The sequence below is a fragment of the Ailuropoda melanoleuca genome, chromosome 5 (assembly GCF_002007445.2).
Source record: "Ailuropoda melanoleuca isolate Jingjing chromosome 5, ASM200744v2, whole genome shotgun sequence".
NCBI classification, from domain to species: Eukaryota; Metazoa; Chordata; class Mammalia; order Carnivora; family Ursidae; genus Ailuropoda; species Ailuropoda melanoleuca.
Genome location: NC_048222.1, coordinates 106312767 through 106332098, shown reverse-complemented (window position 1 = coordinate 106332098; position 19332 = coordinate 106312767). Strand labels below are relative to the sequence as shown.

The 19332-nt window shown below is 37.8% G+C and overlaps 1 protein-coding gene across 1 annotated transcript in view; it reads right to left on the bottom strand.

Moving 5' to 3' along the window:
- Positions 1 to 323: 323 nt before the first annotated feature.
- IQCM (IQ motif containing M) overlaps positions 324 to 19332 on the bottom strand; it is a 452018-nt gene continuing 433009 nt past the window's right edge. The window contains 1 exon segment of the mRNA XM_034661734.1: positions 324 to 521. Within this exon segment, the coding sequence (XP_034517625.1) occupies positions 412 to 521 (110 nt within the window). The 3' untranslated portion in view covers positions 324 to 411.

Sequence of the window (19332 nt, the reverse complement as noted above, 5' to 3'; positions counted from 1 at the left end):
CTATGACTACACTAAGAAACTCATATAGTTTAAAACACACTTTGAGAAACCATTTCCAAAAAATTTAAGTGAGTTTTTAGAAATAAAAGTTTCTAAAAATCTTAAAGTTTCTTCATGGCATTTATTGGTAATGGAACACAAGAAATTAAAGTCCAATGAAAGGAATACTTGGCACTAGGTGGCTTCAACGTCAGTATGATAAAACAGTAGCTTTTAATGAAGAAGAGCCAATGAACAGTTCATCCAAAGATATTTAGAAATTATGAACTGATTTGTTGAAATCCTTCTTTTGATGTCCAGAGATGCTTGTCATTTTTCCCTGGTAATACATAATTAATCCATGGCTGATGTTAACACATTTCTTTGGGTAGATCTGTTCAACTCTTAAGAAAGTAAAATTGTATTGAAACATTATTCTACTTCTCACGATAAATGTCTCATTTTCCTTTCTCTTATAGATCTGGATACTAACTTTCCAACAATCTGGATGTTAGCTCTCTTGAGTACTGGATGTCCACTCACTATAAGACAAACATACAATTTCATTAGTAAATTTTCAATTAATATAACAATGTGTCATGCTTTTGGAAATCATAAAAATCACAGGAAATAAATTACAGTTGTGTTAGGACATTCAAAAAATTTGACTTAGACACATTTCTTTCAGGTGTATTGCACTACATTGTATAACATGCCAAGAGACTCAGCAAGAGTTACTGTGAGACCAAACAGCTGAGAGAAGGGATGGTAGAACCCAGATTCCATCAATATACAGCATACTTGAAATGAATTAGATGCAACATGTGTTTGACCATAAGAGCAACAGTATTGATTTTTTTTTTTTGCAATACAATATACTCAACTCTGATACTGATATTCAAATCAATATAAACCACTATTCATATAAATTGCTTATACTAGATCCATCTTTAGGTACAAAATGACTTTCCAAATGAGAAATAAAAGCCATAGATTTACTGTGTCCACCATTATACACAGTGCTAATTTACAGATAGGGCAGTGTATTTTTGCCTTTTAAGACCTTTCGTTATTATGAAACAAAAACATAACTGAAAAATAGTTTAAGTTATGAGAAGAACAATGCACGTTACTAAAAGGAATTTAATGACTTGATGTGTTATAAAAGAAGAATCAGGCCATTGTTGTTTTTATGTTTATCTATATCTCCATTAGACAAATAGCAAGGCTTATAATAACAAAACTAAATTATACTACATTCAGAGTATTTATAAAATAATTAGTAATTATCATTGCAACTGTGATCATAGGCGACCACCAACTGGTGTTCTAATCTAGTAGTCATACATGATAAGCATGTTAGTTCTAAAGATCAGATTTTAGGAAAAAATGATTTCCCACTGTGATCATTTTTAAAATTATATACAATACCAACCATACATTTCATCAGGGAGAAGATATTTAAAACATAGGATTTCCCAAAGCAGGTAAAATAGAAATAGAAAAAAAGTGAATATAATGGTCCAAGCTCTTGTTCTTACACATTTGTCAGTCAATCCAGATTTAATACTCAATCTTAGTTTTCATATTTTTGAAATGGGGATAATATCTATCTTGTCTGGTTGCTGGAAAGGATCCAAAAAAGGTATATGTGTAATAATAATGTATTAATATTTACTCATTATTTATAACAAATAGACATACTAACGCCGGATGTTAATAATAGGGAATGGGAGAAGGGGGTTGCAAGTGAGGGGGGGTATAGAAACACGCTCTACTTTCCACCATTATTTCTGAAAACCTAAAACTCCTCACAAAAATTAAGTCTGTTAGTTTAAAAAAATATATGTCTGACACTTCATAAGTATTCGAAATATAGTTGCTATATTATTATTATTTATATCATGATGCTATAATATATAGGCTTTATAAAGGTATTTCACTAACAATTGTGTGAGATGATAGGAAAATATATATATTGGTCTCTGTCCCCAGTTCTTCGCAGACAGCTCCTAAAACCCTTGTAATTTTCTAAGTGATAAGAGTACTAGAAGCATCTTTTGTTCTTGTGAGGTGACTCTAGATGAGCTCCTGGATAAGGGATCCCCTCTGAGAGAAGGAAGGAAGAGGGGATGAAAATGGAGTTAATGATGGATCATGCTTACTTCAGAAAGCCTCCATAAAAATCCCAATAGTAGGGCATTCTGGAGGCTTGTAGATTGATAAGCACATCCACACCAGAGAGTGACTGTACCCCAACTCATAGGGACAGGAAGCTCTACACTCAGAATCCTCCCATACCTCATCCTATGTATTTCTTCATCTGGCTGTTCAAATATGTCCCTCATCAGTCCTTCAATAAACTGGTAAACTTAAGTGTTTCACTGAGTCCTGTGAGCTGCTCTAGTAAATTAATTAAAACTAAGGAAAGGATTGTGGGAAACTGGTTTCTAGCCAAGTTGAACAGAAGTTGTGGGTAACCTCGGAACCCACTTGCAATTTGCATCTGAAGTAGGGGGCAGGCCCTTGGGATGGAGCCCTTAACCTGTGGAATATGGTGTTCTCTCCAGATAGACAGTGTCAGAATTAAATTAACTAATAGGACACCCAGCTGGTATCTAAGAATTGCTTGTTGGTGTGGGGGGAAAGAAAACCTCACACACTGATGACTAGATTCTTGGTGATCAGAAGTGGGATTGGGAGCAGAATCCTAAATTGTATAATCCATTATTTCACAAGTATTTCAATTAAATAAAGAATCATTTAATTTTAGAAAGAATAAAAATATACATGATATATTTTTAATCTTTCAAAGTAAATATTCTTGACCTTCATTTTTGTCATGTGGCAGAGAACAATCCTTTTTATTAAAAAAGTCAAATCCTGAATGAATTATCATATATATTTTAGCTGCACTGCTAAGCTGGCAGAGAAGGAGGAAAATGCAGAGGCCAAAAACAAAGTAAATCGGTAACCTTAGTGGATATTTGAGAGCCAAAACCAGTTTTGTTTTGTTTTGGTTTGGTTTGGTTTGGTTTGGCTTTTTTGGTCGCAGAACCCTGGATATCTGAACTTCATTCAGCCTTTTGAGGGGAGTGGGGATAGGAGGTAAAGCACAGGGTCTACCCAAAATGGACAGTTCCACAGGAGACCATAATGGAGGGCTTGGGCCCTGGAGGGATGCGGTATCAGAGTAGGCAGGATGAGGTTGAGAGAGAGAGAGAGGAAGGGAAGGGAAGGGAAGGGAAGGGAAGAAGGGAAGGGAAGGGAAGGGGAGAGGGGGGCAGGGCAGAAGAGGATATGGAAAGAAAAGGAAGGAAAGGAGAGGGGAGGAAAGGGGAAGACAGGGTAGGGAAAGAAAGGGGAGGGCAGGGCAGAGAGAGAATGGAGAAGGGGAGGGAAGGAGGGGGAAAGAAGGAAGGAAAAGGAATGGAAGGGAAGGACAGGGAAGGGAGGAAGTGGGGAAGGGAGGGCTGGGGAGATGAAGGGAAGGAAAAGGAAAAGAAAACTTCAAAGGAAAACAGCAAGGAAACTTTATCTCTATGAGGCTGGGTAGATAGAGCCCAAAGCCAAATCCACCCCTGCTTTGATGTTCCAGTTCATACCACCTGTGTGTCCAAAAATATCTCAATAAATTTAGTTTGTTGGGCTCCAAGAACAAATGAAAAGCCTCTATAGAAGAAAGCAACTTCATCCAAGGCTTTTAAAATATGTCACAAAAACATATTTATTAAATAACTATATGTTACAATGTTGTTTTAAATGGAAAAGCAGATTACAAAGCAGTAGCTACAATATGATCCCAGGTTTTTTAAAACGTTATATGCATAGGAAAACACCCATAATATTAAATATCAGAATATTAATAGTGAGTGGAATTATAATTTAGCTTTAGTTCTGTTTATCCATATTCTCAACAGTAGATATTATCTATGTAATAATAACAATGTTAGAGATTTTTCAAGTTTCTAGATTGGAATATATGTTAGAAAATCATTTTTACTATAGATAATGAATAAATAATCAGAAGTTAGATCTCTTTGTTTATACTTCAATAATTTAAAGAAATGATTTTAAATTGAAAAAGTATTCAAATTAAAAACATAATGTGCTAAAAATACGCATTTCATAGGCTGCATTTTCAGAAAAGAATACTAAAATTTCTCAAAGATTCAAAGAATGCTTTGTCCTCTGTTTCCTTCTTAGCCACCTGCAGACTCTCACGCTCACCAGTCTATTTCATTATTTCTCATACAATCTCTCTGACCTCTTCAAGGTTATGTATTATTCTACACTATTGGCTACTACTCGTGAATGCTTCAAAATGAATCTTCGCAGAGCAACTTGGAAAGAAAACAAATGCGGATCGTGTAAAAAGTAAAATATACATTTAGGCAATTGAGTATTCACAGAGCCCTATTTGCACGGGGTCATGAGAAGTGCTAGGAGGTGATGCAGAGGGCACCCACTGAGACCTTTCTGAGTCCTCATTTCCTAATTCACAAACATACCGAAAATAAAAAACAAACAAAAAACCCCTGCAATTATTATGTTACTCATAGAGATTTAGTTAGGAAAAAAAAAAGAAAGAAGGCAACTACGTAACTTGGTATCAAGGGCCTGCCCGCCAGAAGATCATTGTAGTCAATATATAGCAAAAATATTGTCCTAGATGACAAATAATTAAGGACATATTTAAGTAGCTACATTTGATGTTAGTATACAGCAGGGGTCTAAGTGTGAAACTACATTTTGTGCACCTTAGGATTTCAAACAGGAGTATGTCCAGAAGACTGAACAGAACAAATCCTCCATGGACCTTTTTGCAAAGAAAGAGCAAGAAATCCTTTTGGGGAAAAACTCTTAATGGGAGAAGAGTTAGCTGAGTATTTTCATCTTGATGGAATAACACAGCGGCAGCTGCCTGGGATGGGTGTATTTTTACATAATCTGAATTGCCTCTTGCTAAGATGGTTTTGCTTTAACTCTCCACTCCCCTGTTCCCTATCCTTTGCCCTCACCCCCACGCTCCTCAGGGAGATTCTGGGCAATAACTTTGGGAGAAAGGCCCCAGTGAAAAATTGGCAGAGCTGAAAAATCAGTTTTCTTACACCATGTCCTGGGGTGCTGAGAGCACAGGGCATCAGTGCTGAGAGTCAGGGAACAGTGGTACAAAGTCCAGGAGAGAAGCTTTGTCCTTCAGCAGGTTGGAATCAGTGCAGCGTGGTCTGCACAGGTGCTGATGGCCAAGGGCAGCAGCAAGGCACCTTCTCACCAGGCCTCCTGTACTGCAGAGTGACAGCAGAATGGGGAAGGCTGTGCTGCCGCCTAAGGTGGTGTACGTATGAGTGCATGTGAGATATCCTTGAAATAACCACAGTTAGAGGGACTGCCTTCAAAGACACTAGAGTTTGCATAATAGTAGGTAGAAAATTCTGTGTGTGAATACCTTTGTACATAGTATTTTGTATATATAATCTACATATATGTGTGTGTGCATATATGTAGTTGGGTATTACTTTGAAATAGTAAAGGTTTGCTTCTGACCCTTCACTGCTCCTAGCTCCTAGCTTTGCCATTATAGGCAATAGTGATGGCTTCCTCGGGGGTGACTGAAAATAAATCACCTCCTTTCTGACACTTAACAATTTTGAAACAAGGAAAAAATTATAAATAGCTAATAAACATTCCATTCTTTAGTTTTTTTTTTAAAGTTTTTATTTATTTATTTGACAGAGACAGCCAGCGAGAGAGGGAACACAAGCAGGGGGAGTGGGAGAGGAAGAAGCAGGCTCTCAGCAGAGGAGCCTGATGTGTGGCTCGATCCCTTAACGCCGGGATCACGCCCTGAGCCGAAGGCAGTTGCTTAACCACTGTGCCACCCAGGCGCCCCCATTCTTTAGTTTTTGAACAGTCAGCTTCCTCTTTGTAACCTCTAAAGATGGAAAACGTCTAGCTATTTACTAAGCATATCTATTTAAAATGAGGTGAGTAATTTTGCAACATTCCGCATACGCGCTGCCCAACAGCAGAAAATCCTAGAACAAAGAGAACAATGAGATTTCAAGGAGGGGGTTTTAAAACACAAAGCAAAAACAATTACTAAGCATATCTATTTAAAATGAGGTGAGTAATTTTGCAACATTCCGCATACGCGCTGCCCAACAGCAGAAAAATCCTAGAACAAAGAGAACAATGAGATTTCAAGGAGGGGGTTTTAAAACACAAAGCAAAAACAATGCTTTCTAGAGCAAGGCTTCCACTCAAAAGAGGGCAGCTTTGCTCAAAATGGATAGCATTTGGGGGATCCAAGACACCAGAATCTGAAGAGTTTAGCACATGGAGCCTTTTCCAACTTACAGAGAATAGGAATTGGACTAGCCAACTGGTGGGAAACAAAAGAGGAGCTATTGATGCTCTCATGAGAAAGGGTCAGGCACCCTATCCCCTTGTACCTTGCCCTGGAGGAATGGAAAAAAGGAAATCTCAATGACGGGAAACACATACAGTTTGTGGAAAGATTTAGGAGTAAAGGAGTTTTGTTGAAGGGGTTGCAATCCTTTTGAAAAAACCAAGTGACCAATATGGTGCTGCCAACAGGAGCTGTGGGGAGGGTCTGGGTAATGGTCGTGCAGCGTTACAGAACAAACTGCAGCCCAATGTGGTATGAGGAAAGCTACTGACATTGCTGAGATTCCCACGCGGGCATGGGACTTTTGAGAAGACTGGCTAACGGAAGGAGGCAGAGGTCAGGACAGGGAGGGAACTGAGTATATGCACTTCTCTACTGGAGTTATGGCAGAGACTAAGGCTGGATGCCAGTGAGTGATTCCCAAAGTCCAGGAGGCATGAGTTAGACCTCAGGAGGCCAGCAAAGAGAAGAGATCACACTGAGGATGTTTCTCACAAGATGAAAGGAAATGGGGAGCAGCCCTGTTATAACTGGAGGTCTAGCACAGAGTAAGAAAGAATCAAGGACACAATTCAATGGTATATATAAGCAATAAGAACAGCATAAAAACATGAAAGTTAGAGACGTTGCTTATAGAATACTAAGACGAAAGAACTCTGATCACCAATAGGGAAATATTTTCTATGTGAAAGAGTTGAGTATGAAACTCTACTTACTGTGCAATCAGAAAGTATGAGTTTCATCAAAAATGGTATCAACTCACTGAAGGGGGAGAGGGAAAAGGAGCTGACATATGTAACTTGAGAAAACTGGAAACTGGAGGCTAATGACAAAATGCAAATGGATAGATGCAGATGGATACATACAGAAATAATTAGAACTACATTTACAAACTTGGCTTAGTATTCATATTATATTTCCTAGATCTGTCTACTGAGGGATCCTGGAAACCTTAGCAACAATGAACACATCCAGTGCCTAGATTTTGGTTTCTAAAGACTATTCTCCAATAAAAGGAACCAAGAGTTGGGGTGCCTGGGTGGCCCGGTTGGTTAAGCATCCAACTCTTGATTTTAGCTCAGGTCATGATCTCAGGGCTGTGAGATAGAGCCCCGAGTCCGGCTCCGAGCTGGGCATGGAGCCTGCTTACGATTCTCTCGTTCTCTGTCTCTCTGCCTCTCATCCTTCTCTCTCCACCACCACCCCCGCCCCCACCCCACAAAAATTAAGGAACCAAGAGTCCTTGGAGAAATGGCTACCTCTAGGGACAGGGCAGGGACAATACAAAATGAGCCTGAAGAATCCTGTAATGCCAGAAAGTAAGGAAGTGCTCAGAAAACAAAAGGATAGGGGTATTTCAAAGGGACATGGGAACCAATCTAAAAAACCACCCAATGTCTAAAACTGGAACAATTTGAACAACAAGAACAAAAGAATGTATATTAGGTTATAACTCAAAGTATAAAAGAAATATACATGAGTACATGTAAATAAATGATTGAATAAATAGAGAAAAAAATCTTCATTACATAACAATTCTTCATAAGTTATATAGATATCCCCAATACCCAGAGGAAATGTTTCAGTTTCCACCCACACCTCCCTGAGTGTGAGCTGGATTTAATTATGGGATTCCAGAAAATGGATTACAGAAAGTGGGTGGGGGGGAAGTAACTGATAGTGTGTGGAGAAACCTGCAAACACTACCGTGGCCAGTTGATCAAGGTTTATATCACCAGGATAATAAGTCGTATTGGTAACATGTTCCTACTAATATGATGTGATGAGAAAGGCACTTCACCTCTGTGACATTCTTTCAAAAAACATATAATCTTAGCATCTAAAAAACAACAATAGTGACAATGAGAATAATAGCTTCCATTTAATGTACTTTTATTCTTTGCCAGGCACTGTGCTGAGTGCTTCACTTATATTATCTCAATTTATCTTTCTACCAATACCAGATGCTATCATTATTATTAGAAGAAGTTAAGACTCATAACGCTAACATGTTTCATTGGGCTATAGGTAATTTTTGATCCACATATGAATTGCAGAATCTTTTATGACTCACTGGAAACCACAGCACTGTTTAAATCACTCATTTTTAAAGCACGTCTATTTTCATTATATTATTGTTTGTCTTTTTTAAAAAAGATTTATTTATTTATCTACCTATCTATTTATTTACTTTTTATTTAGGTGAGCGGGGAGAGAATCCCAAGCAAACTCTGCACTGACCACAAGCTGGATACGGGGCTCGATCTCATGACCTTGAGATCATGACCTGAACAGAAGCCAAGACTCAAATAGTTAACCAACTGCACCACCCAGGCACCCCTGTTGTTTGCCTTTCTATATGTTTGTCTTGTATCTTCAAAATATCAGTAGTTCACTTCTTTGTGTCACTGCATTAATTTCTAAGAGTGTCTTGCAGATTAATTAGTGTTCAGTAATTTTGATAATGCTTATTTTTGTTTTACAAAAATGACATCGTATTATGCATATTTTGCTTTCTTCACTCAAGAAGAATTCATGGAAATCTCTCCAAGCTAACTAGTATAGTTCCAATTCATTATTTTAAGTGGTGCACAGTATTCTGTGATATGAATGCACCATAACATTGCTTTATGGATTAGTGTTTACTTTGTTCCTCAGTTTTTCCAAATAAAAAATGCTTAAAATAAGCAGGTTTGTTTATATACTAGTGCTTTCATTTCCACATGATACGTTCCCCAAGAGGTAGTGCAGTCAAAAGTATAAATACTTTTAATTTAAATTGATATTGCCCACATGATTTCTAAAATACTATGAAATTCATATTTCTAACAGCAGCATGTGACATTACTTCTTTGCTTACAATCTAGCCAGCAATAGCAGTTATTGTTTTATTTCACTTTGTTTTAATCGCAGCCAGTCTAAAAGCTGCTAATCCATTGAGTTTCTTCATTTACTAGTGACTTTGAGCAACTTTGCATATGCTCAATGGCTGTTGGATTTTTGTGAATGGTTTCTCTATATCTTTTGTCTCTTTTGTTATTAGATTATCCTCTTTTTATGATTTATTTATTTATTTTTTAAAGATTTTATTTATTTATTCGACAGAGATAGAGACATACAGCGAGAGAAGGAACACAAGCAGGGGGAGTGGGAGAGGAAGAAGCAGGCTCATAGCAGAGGAGCCTGATGTGGGGCTCGATCCCATAACACCGGGATCACTCCCTGAGCCGAAGGCAGATGCTTAACCGCTGTGCTACCCAGGCGCCCCTATGATTTATTTATTAATTTGAGAGAAAGAGTGTGCCCACAGGCATCTGTATGCATGTGGGGGGGAGGGGCAGAGGCAGAGAATCTTGAAACGCCCTCCCCACTGAGCACAGAGCACAGCCAGGGGCTCAATCCCATGATCCATGAGATCACGACTCCAGTCAAAACCAAGAGTTGGCTGCTCCAACCTACAGAACCACCCAGACGCCCTGGATTGTCCTCTTTTGTTCAATTTTAAATAGCTCATCATAATAAACCTCTGTCTTCTAAAATGCAATTCTACTCCAAATCAATTTTTTAAATTGATTTATGGTATTTTTTCATAGGAATTTTTTAAATTAAAAAAAAAGCAAAGTCATTTTTATTCTGCTTTATATTCTTTATTGAATATCTTTCCTGCTCCTAGCTTGAATATGTAGTTCTCTAGATTTCCTTGAAGCTTGATTGACTGATTGATTGATTGAGTTAGACTGGTTGTTAAATTTTCTCAATTGCTTCTTTTAGTATCTATTGATAATATCATATAATTTTTCCCTAAAAGTATTTATGTAATAAACTATGGGAATAGAATTCTGAATTCCTAGGATGGTGTCATCTTTATATTTGGAACAGAATGTGTTTGGACTTAGTGCATTGCCCTTTAAGAGATGGCTGGGACAACTTCCTTTTCTCCAAATACTCAGGGCTCATAACTACTAAAACAAAGAAAGCGTGCCAACCACTTCCACTTTTAGAAACTTTCTTTGGATCTTTCAGGCCCAATTATAAGAAATCCACTCTTGGTAAGAGGCCTTCAGCCAGGTTCATATAATAATGGCCAGGACTGTTTCCATTACCTGGATCTCATCCTCTTCTCAGTGGTGAAGTGACACAGCTTCGAAGCAAAGACATGAGCAATGAAAATACGAGAGCAATTTAAGAGTTTTCAATTGGAAATTCTTCGTCATATCTTTTCAAGGTGATAGAAAATGACAAAGTATTAAAAGCCAAAGACTACATGATCTGTCTAAAAGGCACAAATAAGAAATTTCTCTGAGCCGGGGTAGATCATTTTTTTTCTGTTGGAGTCATGGTAGGGAATCAAGGCGAGATCTTAATATTCAAAATAACTAACATGAGATTAACATAAGGAGGAGGCTATCCAGAAAACACACCTTAAAACCTAGGAAAAAATTGTGTACAAATGCATTTTACCCTAGATGTTTTCCATAACTTAGTACATCCCTTGACCATCATTTGTTTTCCATCTTCTTGTCAAAAGGAGTGCCCCAGTCCTGAGTGGCCACCACCAGCCACCAGTCTTTAGGAGGTGCTAGGCTCATCACAGCCCCTCCCTTCCCTTTCCCTCCCCTCCCCTTCTGGCTGCAGCAAGCAGAAGCAGTTGGGTTCTTTCATATCAAAACAGCAAAACACCAAAAAGGAAGCTGAGAGAACCCCACTTCTTACTATCCAAGCCACACACAAGACTTCCTGACAGACATCCTGTAACCATGTGCCTTGCACCAAGTAGAAAATAAATTTCAAGCAGCCAACAAAACAAAACAAAAATGAAAGTGGTGTGGTATTACTATAATAATCTGTGAGAAAATACTCAAGTGTTTCGTTTTTCATTTTAGTCTACATTGGGACAACAGCAGAGTTGAAGATTCAAATTCCCGAATTGCCCCTGAGAAGAAACAATCACAACAAAATGAAAGTTTCCCAATATCTCTGCACAATGGAAAAGAGCAAAGAAGGTTCAAACCATGTGTGTTATAATCTATTGCACTCTAATTGAAATCCAATTGGTCCTAACAGAATTTAGATAGGGACATTTAATGGACAAACTTTTCCAAGCAGGATGGTCAATATCTCACCAAGAAGTGGTAAAAATTCTTGTGACATTTTTAGTACAGAGCTAAGAACATGAACTTTGCGATCAGAAAGACTAAAATTCAAATATTGGCACTTTTAACTTAGCACCCTGTGATCTTAAGAAAGATGAGTTTGCATTTCTTCATCTGTAAAATGAAGATAACAGTACCTACTTCAAAGAAATAGTATCGGAATTTAATGAGAAAATAACACATAAAACACTTGATTTAGATTTGAATGTATCATAATTTCTTAAATTGTATGTTATTATCCCCATCTCTTCTTTTTTGTCCTCCTCCACTGCGATGGAGATTAGTTTATCATCATCTGCCCTACCATATATTTATTTATTTTGGGGTATTTTATTGTTGTTTTCAAGAGCGTGCATCCTATGTGAATGCCACTTTCAGACAAGCAAACAACCCTTTTCCAATGGACCACCATATTGTTTCCTCTAACCTTTTACTATATACATACTCTGTATTTACCAGTGATGTGCCTACATTCTGGTGTAAAAACCACTGAAAATATAATTCCTCCTCCTTTCCTAATTGGTTTTCAACACACAATGCTACCTCCTCCACCCACATACATAACCCAATTAAATTCTGAGGAATATAAATTCTTCATTTTGTTCATTCTTCTTAGATAAATCAGATAGATAACCCTATCTGGTGTTTCCAAGAGGTCTACCAAAACAGTCCAATCTTCCTGCCCTTCCACCTCTCCATTCTTTACGGGCATGACTCTAGAAATCTTAAGACTCCATCTAATGGAGTGTTACAAATTTCCTTCTCCCAGACCTTGAACCTAGGCAATGACACGTTCTGAGTAAGCATTTTTATTGCCTATGTAATCCCTTTCCATACAGGGTCTACATCTGTGAAAAAGCTTAGATTTGGGTGTGTTCACAGAGTAAATGCGTTTGCAGTTATATTTTACCACTAGATGTCACCCTGTCACATCTAAGCAAATGTGGGGCCACTTCCTACTACCAAAATGCACTGCAGTCTAGGCACTTGTCCCACGCCTGACAAAAAGCTAATAGTAACATTGACTTTGCTGCGCTAGAAGCAAATATTAAAGATTAACCTCCAGTGTAAGACCAAGGCTGGCTCTAAGTATCCTCTAATGAGGATAGAACACCCTTATCTCCACCAACCATGACCTCATTGGATAGGTCTCCACTTCCAAAGGTCTGAGGTACACCTGTGATGTTTCTGTCTCTAAGAGTATTCAGCTTTCCAAGCTCCATCATGCCAGAGGTTGATGGAATCACTTTGTTTATCCCCTTGTATTGTATTGTTATCACTGGCAACAACTTAGATGGGTCTCCAATTTTATAATGAAAACCAGGGTTAGTCAATATATCTTTACCATATAAAGCTGCTATGATCCAACTGTCCCTCATTCTCTAAGATTCATTCTAGTATTGCTGACAAACTATGGAAACTAATTTTCAGCCTGAGAATCAGCAACTATTTCTCAGTAAGTCCACCCCAGAAAGAATTTTGTGGAACTGAGCTCATGAAAAAACCCAGTTCTAAGCCTTCTAGATTCACACTTAGCATTTCTGCTTCCAAAGATGGCCATGCCTAAAGATTTAATATGTTCTACCCATGATCAAGTCTTTTTCTCCAATTGTTACTTCTCATGAATTTCTCAAGTTTTTTTTTTAAATTATAATTCTTCTGAACCAATGATTAAAAGCAACAACCAAAAAAAAAACCAAAAAACAAAAAACACAACTTTGCTTAATTACAAGTTCCACAGCAGTGAGCACAATCTCACACTCTCAGAGATTCACACCTATCTGACATGAACATTCTCTGAACAGATTTTTTTTTTAAGTAGGCTCTACACCCAGTGTGGGGCCCAATGCAGGGCTCGAACTCATGACCCTGAGATCAAGATCTGAGCTGAGATCAAGAGTTGGACATCTAACCAACTGAGCCACCCAGGCACCCCTGAACAGAAGAATTTTTTTTTAAAGATTTTATTTATTTATTTGACAGAGATAGAGACAGCCAGCGAGAGAGGGAACACAAGCAGGGAGTGGGAGAGGAAGAAGCAGGCTCATAGCAGAGGAACCTGATGCGGGGCTCGATCCCACAATGCCGGGATCATGCCCTGAGCTGAAGGCAAACACTTAACCGCTGTGCCACCCAGGTGCCCCTGAGCAGAAGAATTTTTAAGTCCTTCAGAAACTAGGTCTCATTGAGACTTCGTTAAAACTCATGTCCCATTGGAAATTTAATAAAGTACTTCTTTAGACTTTCTCAATTTAGTAAATTTATATGGTGCTGAATAGATTTGCTTCTCTTTCAGGCATATCTTGTCTTATGCAGGACATTCTAAACAAAATTATAATTGGCACAAATTCAGTTTTCTTGACATCCCTCTCCTTTATGCTACCCTTTTATCAGAAAAATAAAAATGGTGAAATGTATTCTTGGCTCAAGTACAAAATAATTTTGATGCTGAGCAGCAAGTTGGATTTAAAATTCTGGGTTATAGATCCCACAGTGTAACTCAGATATAAGCCAGGGATCTGTGTGACTCCATTTCTGGCATATCCTAAGGTATTGAAGAAGAATTCCAAATTTTACTCAGTCTCATAATAAAATGTCCCAAATGTAGGCTCTTAAAATTATTTTAAAGTAATCTTTAGGCATCTTTTTGACAGTCAACACTTTTCACATCCATTTGAGACTCCCTTTAAAAATATTCTGTCTTGGGGGCGCCTGGGTGGCTCAGTTGGTTGAGTGTCCAACTCTTGGTTTTGGCTCAGGTCATGATCCCAGAGTCCAGGATTGAGCCCCGCATCAGGCTCTGTGCTCAGTGTAGAGTCTGCTTGTTCCTCTCCCTTTCCCTCTGCTCCTACCCCACTCCTGCTGAAGCATGCATGCGCACACTCTTTCTTTCTCTTTCTCAAATAAATAAATAAATTCTTTAAAAGTATTCTTTCTCTGTTTCTCTACTCATCAGTGCTCTCCGACACCAGTCCTATTAATCTTTTTGGCCATTATCCTCAAAATTAAACCACATATGGCAACTGCTAAAAAATCATTCTGTTAATGTGTCTGTGCTCCTGAAATGTAGCCCGTACATTACAACCCTACCTTCTTCAAGTATGTCTCTGGAAAGGCATTTTTCTTCTACTATGATTGATTTTTTAGACAATAATCAGCCTATTCCCACCCCCTTGAATTTCAGAGAATAAAATACTCTAACATTGTAACTGCTAATGGTTTAATGGTTGTATAGATAAGGCAACCCAGACTTAGAGGGACTAAGTAACTTGCCCAATTAAGAGGTGGACCACATTGCTACTTTTTCAAAATGGGGATGTTGACCACATTGCAATTTATAGTTGCTGTGATGATTAAATGCGTTAACACATGAGCAAAACACACATAGTAAGTGAGTTAAATGAGTAAAACACATAGTAAATACTAAATTATTATCATTAACCACTATACTGTATTGCTTTTCAAATTCAAAAAACATTTTTAAAATAAATGTAAATTTATTCATCAAAATAATATAAATGACTAGTCTACAACTCAGTTTATAAATAGGGAGATAACTTGGCTTATCTACCAAAGGAGTAATTCACTAACTTGACTCTCCATGTCAGATACTTTAGTAGTTAAACCCTCGATCCGAGTTTGAAATATATAACAGATGCTTAATGATGATAATGATGATGAAGATAGCAATAATTGCTAATGTTTATTAAGACTTGTTGGGCACTAGGCGCTTATTTGATGCTATGGTAAGTACTTTAATCATCGCTATTCACAAATGAGGAAGTCGAAGCTAACAGGTTGAGTAATTTGTTCAAGAACAAGAAGGTATTAAATATAAAAGTTTGGGGGGCACCTGGGTGGCACAGCGGTTAAGTGTCTGCCTTCAGCTCAGGGCGTGATCCCAGCGTTCTGGGATCGAGCCCCACATCAGGCACCTCCGCTAAGGAGCCTGCTTCTTCCTCTCCCACTCCCCCTGCTTGTGTTCCCTCTCTTGCTGGCTGTCTCTCTCTCTCTGTCAAATTAATAAATAAAATCTTTTTTAAAAAAATAAATAAATAAATATAAAAGTCTGGGTTTCAACCCACTGAGGTAATTACAGAGCTTACAGAGCCTAAAGCTCACAATCAAAACACAATTGAATACTACATAAATTTTCAGATACATATATTTCAATTACTTGTATGTCTAATTGTATTTCTTTGGTTTATCTTTACATTGCATTACATTTGATTTTCTAATCTGAAGTTGTATTGTTGGTTACAGAGTCACATAATCTATTATTGATAATTAGCTTTGGGTACGAAAATTATTTAATATAAAATGTTCCCTGAATCTTAGAGTAAAAAGAATTCCAGATGATGTGCTTACTAAATCTATGGGTATGGAGAATATGTATAAATTTAAAGGTTATTTTACCAAGAACTCTGTAAGGTTGCCCCATACTAGAATGAAGAAAGCCATAGTCCAGAAAGGTTAATAAGTCACACGGACAGTAAGTGGCAGACTGGAGATTTGAATGCAGGTAGGTTTTTCTGATCACAAAGTAATTTCCATGGAACTGAGTAGTCTCCCAAAATATTGTTGATTAAATTTGCCAGTTATGACTTCAATTTTTTTCTTATAAACAAATCAAACTTTAATAAAAGTCAATCTGTAATCATACCCTCAAATGCATCTTTTTTTCTTGATTTATTCTACTGTCACAGTTCCCTGGTTTTGAGAGACAAAATTAGTGGTGTTACACCTAGAATTTTTATAATTCAGCATCTACTGTATTGGTAGTGAAAAAATTACAAATATTATCCATCAGATCATATCTGGATAGCATATGAATACTGTGTACCAGTCTAGACAGTTTCATGCCCGAGACTATAACGCAATCTTTGCCTATAAGTTGCAATAAGCAGAATAGGCTTATTCTGTTTCTTCTCAGAAGGACTGAAAAAACACAGACCTTGTGTTAAATCTTCAGAAAGAAAATGTTGACTGGCCTGATAATGGGAAAGCAAATTCAATAACTAAATGTAAGATGTTTTCAAAAATACCCTGGATCCTATTTTGTGTCAGACACTGTTCTAAGTACTTTATGTGTACTGTGTAATTTATTTCTTATCACAACTCTATGTGACAGGTACCATTATAATCTCAATTTAATACAGGAGGAAACTGAGGCACAGATATTTTAAGTAAATTTCCCACAGTCACAGGAGAGTAGATCCTATTTCTGTACTTCAACCCCGAGCAGTGGAGGTGAGGTGACTGACTTCAATATACAAGAACAATGGCATCAGCAGTAACAGCAACGAGTCAGACACCTAGATAAGCACCTAACACATATTCTTCCATTTATTCTTGATACCAACCCTATGAGATGCTACCTTTGTAATTCCCATTTCACAGATGAGAAAGCCACAGCGGTTAAATAATTGTACAGGATCACATACTCATTAAGTGGCAAGTCAGGATTGGAATCAGCTAGTCCATGGACTCCATACTTTGGCCTTTCGTCTGAATATTAATTACCTGCATACATAGTTAATTGATATTTTTATAGTTTATACAAATACTTTTACACACATTATGATCTTAGGTCCAGGAGTTTAAATGTAAAATAGTTACACAAGTATTTATAAACATTTTCTATTCTTGGATTTTGACTCCGCAGTGTATATTGGGGATTGACTCCTCCCTTCAACCTTCCTTCTAGATTTAGAGCAACTGGAAATAAAAACCTTATTTCTGACATGTCCTTGAAACTAAGACTCTGGGTGTTGTCTTCTACCAATTAGCTATACTTTCACAGGATTTGGAAGGTAAAAGAGACGTGGAGATATTTTTTCTACCTGGTTTTTTCTTTTTCACCTTTCTGCTAGCAGATAAATTGTAAGAAAAAAAAAGTGAGTTTGTTCCACTGCAGTGTTCCAAAGATTATACCTAAATTCTTGAGAAATGAGAGAAATTTGGAACAGCAACAGCAATCCTCCTAATTTCATATCCTGATTTCTGGATCAGCTATTGGATGTTTCTGAATTCATAACTCCAGTGGCAACTGCCAAGTTTTCCTGGTGGGTCAGGCCTTTATTGCTCTAAGAGCCAATCTTAGAAGTCCAAACTAAAATCCACCCCTTTTACCCTCCAACGATTTTTGTAAGTACTTAATTTGGTGTATCAAATCTATTTCTTCTTAAAATCTGTAGCATTTTCATCTCCTCTGCTGGGCCTTGACTGATACAGTATTCATTGTATGAACTGTATGATTACTCTTTTAGACATTGTGGTGCTACTGTACCTTACAGTTTTGTTTTTTCATGCGTTCCAGTCCTTCCTCCTCTTCTCATCCTCCTTTCCTTCATAACCCTGTCCATTCACTTCTTCTAAACCATTTACAGAAACCTTTTGATAGTTAAGCCTAATATATCCTTTGCTTCCAGTTCAGGAATGTTAATATCATTTTGAAAGAAAAAGAAAATTCAGGAAATAGAACATTCAAAATCAAATCAATTTTGATTTGTTTTAAGCCACTGAAAACAATGCTGTTTCTGGGGTGCCTGGGTGGCACAGTCAGTTAAATGTCTGACTCTTGGTTTTCGGCTCAGGTGGTGAAATCGAGGTCATGGGATCGAGTCCCCCATGAGGCTCCAGGCTAAGTGAGGAGTCTGCTTGGGACTCTCTCCTTCTCCCTCTGTCACTCCACCCTCCCCTTTCTCTATCAAATAAATAAATAAATGTTTTTAAAAAATACAATGATGTTTCTGATGAAAGGAAGTTTTGTTTCTTTACTTGTTTGTTTCTCTCTCCTCTGGTATATTTGAACAGGGAAATATGTCCAGCAACCTAGCTCCCATCTCCTGCCACTTGTCACCATTGGTGCAATACCTTTTGCTGCTGCTATTGTTACTGCTTCACCCTTGTCCTGAAAACTGTTTCAAAAAAGATTTGTGGGGGGTGCCTGGGTGGTTCAGTCAGTTGAGCATCTGCCTTTGGCTCAGGTCATGATCCTAGGGTCCTGAGATCAAGCCCCACATCGGGCTTCCTGCTCAGCAGGGAGTCTGCTTCTCCCTCTCCCTTTGCCCATCCCCCCGTTCTTACTCTCTCTCTCTCTCTCTCTCTCTCTCTCAATCTCTCTCAAATAAATAAATAAAATCTTAAAAAAAAAAAAAGATTGTAGGTCCTGTACTTGATGCTTGGCGTTTGCCATAAAATATAAATGTCTTCAAGACATGTGTATAAAAACTAGAGGTCAAAATCATGCCAAGTCCCTGGCCTCTGCCACAATTTTACACAAAATCCTTTGTGCAAAAATCTGTTTGGAAAATCGCATCAGTTTTTTTTTTTCCTAGGATAGACTTTATTACAATAAAGTTTAGCCTAAGCGTTTAGCTAGGAGTAGGCATGAAGAAAGTCCCAAATCCATTCAGTTAAAAAGCTCAGTAACTTCATATCAAAGAAGAAATACTGGTACCAGAGCACCTTGCTGAATTTGTACTCAGCTGCACGCTAAAATAAATACCATACATATTTATACGTGATGGTTGTTGGGAAGAATATCAGAAGAGTAAACAACATTTGGGGAAACCAACAGCCATTTGTTTCTTTGTACCTGACCAAAAATATGTTCAGCTGGTATTTGTGCTACTACATAGATGGGCGCCTACAACCCATCTGATACTTCTGCTCTCATCCTCCTTCCCTGCGGGAGGGAAGGAGACAGATCAAAAACCATGCCCAAGTCCCAGAATGCCACAGCCAAACTAGGAAAGTATCCTAACAAAAGAGAAAGTCCTTATC